At 34.5% G+C, this 8028-nt stretch overlaps 1 protein-coding gene across 1 annotated transcript; it reads left to right on the top strand.

Moving 5' to 3' along the window:
* Positions 1-4966: 4966 nt before the first annotated feature.
* Positions 4967-7406, top strand: LOC126842505 (early endosome antigen 1-like). Its single transcript, XM_050579515.1, has 3 exons — positions 4967-4984; positions 5056-5466; positions 6444-7406. The coding sequence occupies exons 1-3, from the start codon at positions 4967-4969 to the stop codon at positions 7404-7406; spliced, it is 1392 nt and encodes a 463-aa protein (XP_050435472.1).
* The last annotated feature ends 622 nt before the right edge of the window (positions 7407-8028 follow it).

Raw genomic sequence — 8028 nt, forward strand, 5'->3', positions numbered from 1 at the left:
AATATGGAACTGAGCCGTCGTGAAGACAAGGCAATGGAAAACCCAAACAAATGTAGCGAGTCAATCGAATGGCCGGACCGCCGATTCCATAATACCACACCACCAGAACATCCTAAAACACCGAACTTTAACCAGGATTTTCATAAAATGATCAAAGAATTTCGGGATACGATACGAAGGAGACAACCCGAAGAATGGGATTGAATCGAAATTTTATACACAAGTTCACAAAATAATGTACAAAACGTATATATGTAAAAGTATTTGCTCATATAAGCAATTTAATTAACGTTAATGTACAAAGCAAACTAGTTAAACTGGAACACGGTTGAACACTATTCGACATATCAACACGACCAATGTGTTAAAATAAAAATTGTATAAAATTACTACTATTACAGAATAATTCTTATTGGCGTTCACGGTATTTTTCCACCCTATAACTGATGGCAATTTTTAACGATTATCTGTAAATGAATCGCTAACTGCAGAAAGGGGACAAAAGAGTATATCTTTTCGATGGCTTAGTCTGGGGCTAGTAGCATCTTACCTAGCGAACCAACAACCCCCACGAGTCCAACCAACCCAGAGGCCTCAGATGACCAATCATTTATAAGACTGTAGACTCGAATGTGTGGGGTCGTAAAGCCCAATACCGCTCCTAAGGGCACCTGCACAAACAGAAAAGGGACAAGTCCATTATTATCAATTTTGATTTTATTATCATTCTGTATTAATAAATTCTGTGTCAAATCCGACTGTCTGAATATCAGATATACCATTCGGAAATTTCAGTTTACAACACAAAGGGGACAAATCCCATTTCAGTAGTAAATCGTCAGTGGCGCCGAACCTGCTTCTCAGTAGAGGCGACGGCCTCTCCTGTTATATAGTGGTGGTGGGTAATTAGATAATGATTGAACTAATAGTTTTACATATGCGACCTAGGTGAGTTGACAATGCCTCTTTTGTAAGAGAAATAATTAGTGCAGCATTTTGGTAATTATTATTTTTCTTACGGCTGTAATTAGATTTTAACTAACTCTGTAATTACAAATTTGTATTAATTATATTTTTAGTTGAAAATAAACATAAAACAATAATACTCACATATACTATAATAATAAAAATAAAAGTAATAAAATGCTGTTCATATTTAAAATCACTTTTCTATTTAAATATATTAATCATCATTAAACCTATTTAATTAAATTAATTATATTTTATTAATCCTATTTAAACCTCATTGTTTTGACTATTTGTTAAAACTAGGTTTTATAAAATGTGGTTGCATAATTTTAAATAGCAAATAATTCTTCTATAGGATAGATTAATTAACAATAATGCCATAAAAAATATTGATCACTTATTATACAACCTAAACGTATTTGATTATATAAATTGAGCTCTAAAGAAACAAAACTTAACTCTTACCTTGGTACTGTCCCATATAACATATGTTTAATGTTAGTTATTTTGAACATAGTATAAACATTATTTGTGCATTATAATTTAAATATTTATATATTAATGTTTATATAACACAGTACATGTTTAAATTGTAATATTTAAATTTAATATTATTTGTAATCTTACTATAACCTTTAATTAACCTAAATGTCAAACATAAAAAACTTTATATTCATACAATGCTCAGTTGATATTTTAATTTAAACGTTTAATTAGTGTTGTTGGCTAAACATCCATACAAGTTTTTATAATATATGTCAATACAATATAAATCTGCTAATATGAGATTTATATTTATACATAACTTTTGATGTTCATATTTATTAACTTAATATTAACACAACTTAATATTATTTTATTTAAAAATAGTGTATACTCAGCAACACTAGTAATATATCTATACTAGACTGGGTCAAAAAAAAGGAACAATTTTTTTTTGAACGGTACGTAGTATGAAAAAATTATTAATGATGATGATAAAAAATAAGTTATGGTGAAAGTTAGAGCCCTTAATATTAATATTAAGATACCTATCATGACGACTGACAGTTTTTTTACACTAATGGCATTTCTTATCCAAACCTTGTAAATTATTGACTTGAAAATGTCTAATGATACATATTCTTGAAGAAATTGAATTCCCTACAAAAAAGCCATCTTTGTAAATTTTCGTCAAACAAGCCGTTTTTATGGACATCGTGCCTTAAACATTTAACTGTTTTTTCAATTTTGTTTTTTGAGTTTAGATCCGAACAAATCGGTAATCCGAACGACCCCTTTTCCCAAACCCATTCGGATTAACGAGAGACCCTACTGTACAATTATTGAGTATTCCATTAAAATGTCTACTTCGGAAGCAGCACACTACGTGGATACCGGAGAGCAAAATATGGCCAAAACATCAACGTGTTTAACTAGACGACATCGAAGACGAAAGAAGTTAAATACGATTTTTTTTTTTTGCATTATTGTTAATTTTTTTAACTATTTCGTTATTATTTTATTATTCAATAAATAATTATCATAACATGGATTTACTTTAGAAGGAAAAAACTACTATTTTTAATGATATTGACAATTTTCTTTTGAACGATACTGCTTTAAATTAAAACAATATGATTTAAAATATATCATATACATTATGTATATTATATTATTTTCAAAACTAAATCGAATATTTCTGTAGAAAAAATAACCTGCACTGACAACCCTAACTTAGCTGTTCAGCAATACCTAAAAATGAAAGTTTTGAACAAACTGCGGAAACTGAGATAGAGGAAATGTGCCCTTCCAATTCTGGACAAACATCCAATACAGATACAAATCATAGTTTGTACGATATATTTAAGAAACCTCATAATAAACAAACAACTCGAGGAACAGAAGATAAGATATTAGAAGAGATCAGGAAAGGGCGTGAGGGGCGATTGGCAGCATTAAAAGAGATGACACAAGGTGAATGTAATAATTAAATTCAGATGTTTTTCATAAGTATGGCTTCAACAGTTTCAACAATGCATCAACAATTTTGCTGTGATTCTTATGTTCGAGTGGAAGTAAATAATTTGAACTACATTTTGCAACATCAGGATACATGTGTTTATTATATATATATATATATAATGTCGTGATAAACACACATGTTATGTTAGGTATTCAACAGTGTTTAGACTTCCAACGAGAAAGACACGGTTTACCGTTCTCTATGAGGCGGATACAATTTCCAGTTTATTTGGCTTTCTCTGTGACCATCAACAAGTCCCAAGGGCAGTTCATTTGACGTTGTCAGTCTTTTTTTACCTTCTCCCATGTTTACACAAACATGGACAATTTTATGTGGCATTTTCCATAGTGCGTCATCTGAATCAATTGGAGTACAAATTCTTGATTCTATCGGCGGCAATACGACAAGGAATGTTGTAAATCCAGAAGTATTATAGTCCCAAATATTCATACCACCAGATATCACAGTTAGACAAGCCCCAGCTACAAGTGAAAACATAGAACAAGAAAATGCTATTGTCGACAATAGTAAGTATTAAAAATAATTTATTAATAATTACAATAGAATAAATTGCATTATATAATGTCAAGACATTGTATTACTTATAAAAAAATGTATTAAAAAAAAAATGTACTGGCTTGTAAAGGAGACTGGATACTAATTCCGGATTGACAGATTCGATACTCTTTCATTTCCAGCTAAATATGTATGCCTCTGCCACACATTCCGTGTGGTGACGTATATTATAAACGACAGCTGTGATCGTATAACTTTTGTATATTCTCTGGAAAATCTTATCCTTATATATATGACGAACTAATCGCAAAAAGAGGTCAGTCAGAATGATGCCATTAGTTTTATTGATCATTTTTTAAAAAAAATCCTTAATACCCGGTGTTAAAAAAATATATTTGTTTTCCAATAACTGTAGCACCAAAAAAAAAATGCATTATTTCAGTATTTATATTCTGTTGCAAAATCAAAACTATATGGCATAAATCATATTATTCATAGGTACCTATCCAGAGCCAGGGCACAGTTTTCTGCCCTGTGACCGATGCATTTGACATTTATAACAGATGATCGGTATAAAAAATTATTGAGTTGCATGATAACATTAAAATACGAAGGTTATATTCCAATTTCCGCCAAAATAATTAAAATGTATTACCTAATATTTTTAATGCACCCCTGACCCTACAATATTAAGTTGTATTTTTATAAATATTCGGAATCGATATTTATTTTGTTAACCTAAAATAAAATGTCATAGAAAATATTGATAGCAATCATCTCGTCATCGATAAAATCACGCGACTGTTTATTGTATTTTATTGTGCCATTTTATTTTATTATGAACAAATTGAAGCAATTACTAGTAGCCTGACACGGTCGGGTATTGCCATCACCAAGGTCTGGACTATTAACCGGACTGCGATGACGATACCCGGCCGGGCTGTGCTTCCCTAATTGCCCATTAAGCGAAACCCCGGCGCAGCTTATCAGCAAAGGTGACCGTCGTATTTAATTTTAAATAAGCGGTATATTTGGACGACTACTCTAGTGCTATTATTTAAGTTTATTTAAATTAATAGTTGTATAATTATTGTCTACGGTCACGACGACAAGCCGTGGACATATTATGCTAGTTTATAATAATTTTAAATTTTACTACGTCGTGTCCATATAAAAGTTAACAAAGATATATATCTATTATTTTCTCTGTTAGGTGTCACCGTGTTTATAAAGATGTTATCTACCCAATTTTTACACAGAATAAACAGAAGGGAATCTTAAAGGGAGTTTATTAAAAAAAACAATCGGATATGTTGAAATTTAGTCGCCTAGCATACTAGTTTATTAGTTAGTTTACTCGCTGTAAACCTGTTAAGTTAGTTTTCTATAGCGTTTTAAATAGTTTGTAACTTAATTAAAAAATTTCAAAAGAAGATTTTAAAAATTATAATAGACAAACAAGTAATATTATTTATAATGAGGAAATGTCCGGTAGTAAGTCCGAGGCGCTGCGATTTCTTATTCAAATGTTTTTTGAATAAAAATGTAATATCGATTTGTTGTAGCAATGCCCGGAAGAAACCGATCGGGAATTGAAAAACACTTTAGATCGTATGCGTACTCGAATATGTGAGCTAGAAAAAAAAGTCGTCACATTTGATACAGCTATGGTGGAAAAAGAAGAGCTACGCGAGCAAATGAACGACGTGGGCAATTGGGTAGACCAGGTGACGACCAAGCACAAAGAAATGTTTGCTCAGCTGTCAGCAAACTACGATGCGTTATATGCCAAACACCAAGAGACAAATGCGATTGAAGCAAAGTTGCGATGCGAAAAGGAGAAATTGAAAAACGACAACGACCGAGTAACCGAACAAATGCGATCGTCGAAACGCAATGAACAACATCTATCGGCTGAAATCGATAAAATGGAAAGAGATACAAAACGCGTTAAAATTCAACTGTGCGAAACTCAAGTAAGTACTTCTACGGAAAATATGTAAAATGTTATGAAGTAAGCGATACGAAGAGCTGAAGTGTGACCAGAATGACGAAATCACATCTCACTAGTACAGCTTTCAAATTTGTTACTCTACTATCGCCTTTTTAGGTTATAAGTTTAATAATTAATATTTATTGGCATGTAATCTATTAGTGCAATTTATTTGCATATTTATCAATATGTCTATTGTATTTACAGTATTTTATTTCAAAATACTGCCCAGCCTTGCAGATCGTAGGCATATGGCTGACAAAAGATTCTTATCTGGCCTTCTTTCCGGCCTGGTAGACTCTCCCTCATTGTTAGCCAATATTAATTTCAGAGTACCTGTCCGTCAAACTAGAAATTCTGCCCCTTTTTATTTTCCATATTTGTCTTCCAATTATCTTCAAAACTCTCCCCTTATTCGCCTTATGCGACACGCCAATGAAGACCCATTGGTCACCTTTTAATAACATTATATATTTTTTTTTTGGCCACTTTATACTTGCTATATTTTTCTCTTCGTCTATTTTTAATTATTGTATATTAAATTTTATTTTTATGTATTAAGCACTGATATGTAAATCTGGGCTATGCCCGTAAATTATAATAAAGAAATAAAATGTAAGGATAAACTATTTGTTGTATTATGATTTTTTGGGGACAGAGGAATATTTTATAGCATTAATTTTTATGTAGCTCTCATTTTTAGCATATCACACTTCTTTAAAATGTTACCTGGAATAATCGTAAAACGTAAATTTGGTTACGACTATGTTTTTCTTTACTTATGCCACTGCGACATCGCAGTTTGTCTTGGCCCTTGAACGTCCATTACCCAATTGAGTACACTTTATGAAGATAACAAATTTGTTGTGTCTCTTTTACCATAACAACGAGACAATCATCGACTCTGACGTCTTAGATTTGTACGCCGTAATTAAACTATTGTATTTGGGGTTTACACAGACTGAAGTCAATGACCTGAACAACGAAATTACCAAAATTCAGTGCAGCATAAACGGTAAAGAAGAATCGATTTGCGCTTTCCGCAAACAGCTCGACGAAAACCGCAGGGAATACGATCGGTTGAGGGACGCGGCACGCAGGTTGGAGTGTGACCTAAAGCGTGCCAACGAAGAGTTGGCCAGTGCCAAGGCTTGCTCGGTGAGAACGGAGCAAAAGTTGACACTGGAGCGGGACACCCTGTCCAACGAACTGGAGTGCAAGCGACGGAATCAGTGCGATCTGCAGACCACACTGGACGAACAAAAGTGTGCGTTGCGCGATCAGAAGTCCAGCATTTGCAAGTTGGAGGCGATGGTGGCCGATCTGACGGCGGCCAACGAACGCGATCGTCGGGACACGGTGGCGCGTGTCCGAGAATTGACGGAAGAAAACTGCGGGATTCGCGAGGAAACCGTACGGAAAACCCGGGAAATCGACGAACTGCGTCGGAAAAACGACTGTCAAGCGTCCGAGATGGACGAAAAGAAGCGACAACTGAGCACGTTGAGTTGTTCGGTGGACGAAATGCGGTGTGCCGTGGAGAAAATCAAGCAGAGCATGCGGAGCAAAGTGCGCAGGCTGGAGAGCAACACACAAGCGTTGGAGTGCAAAATGAAATCCAGGTGCGCGAAAATCGCCGAACTCGACAGGGAGACTTGCGACTTGCGCAACCAAGTCGAACAACAATCGTACGACGTGTGTCACGTGCAAAAGATTACGCCCGTCGATAGATGCCCTTGTCCGGCAGAACCGTGTGACGACGTCCACGCTATTCTAGAGAAATACTCGTCGAATAACAACAACAACAACAACAACGAATGTGACGACGGGTCGGACGATACGGAACAAATGGTGTGCGAAATCCAAGGGTTGAACAAACAACTGTCCGCATTGAAGGACGCGGTTGTGTGTGGGCAAAAATAAACTACATGTAATCTAATTACCAAAATTAATCAAATAACTAAATACCCAGACTGTATTTGGAAAATGTAATTCTCACACTGACTATTTGCTTCTTTATTCAAAATAAAATTTAAATTCAATCCGTGCTCTATTAGATTTTTTGCTCTCCATTGTCTTATAATTATTTATTATGTAGGTAATGAACTGTTCAATACAATTGTTAAGTCCGGTTTACACTTATCAGAGTAGCCAGCCATAGGTTACGAAGGTATTGAAAATATGTACCGGCATTGCGGCTTATAAGTCAATACCGGTATGCAATGGTATCCCGTAGTATGCTACGGTGTTAAACGATCTTACACGGCCACCTATAAATTACCTAACCTACAACATTATGAGCTACTCTAATCGCCCATCAACTCCTATCATTACAAGACCCAAGATACTAAAAAGTCAAAATACAGCAAATAAAACTATTCCGTCGCTCATCATTTCCAAACCATTATGAGTCCTTAAACTCCGACCTCAAATTACCATCCATCAACGAAACTGCTGCTACCTAATACAAACGCGTCCACTCCAAACTGCAAAACATTCCCAACCAGTTGATCAACGAACTAGCTTCACTAACGCTTCCTGGTAA

This window comes from Adelges cooleyi, unplaced genomic scaffold, assembly GCF_023614345.1.
Source record: "Adelges cooleyi isolate 19-005CV unplaced genomic scaffold, UGA_ACOO_1.1 ACOO_flye_CR_arks_rails_tigmint_CR_PRNA_53, whole genome shotgun sequence".
Taxonomy (NCBI): domain Eukaryota; kingdom Metazoa; phylum Arthropoda; class Insecta; order Hemiptera; family Adelgidae; genus Adelges; species Adelges cooleyi.

Excerpts from the sequence above, each read along its gene's own strand:
- LOC126842505 (XM_050579515.1), top strand. Across the intron at positions 5,467-6,443 it reads TTCAACTGTGCGAAACTCAA|ACTGAAGTCAATGACCTGAA; the intron begins GTAAGTACTTCT and ends GGGTTTACACAG.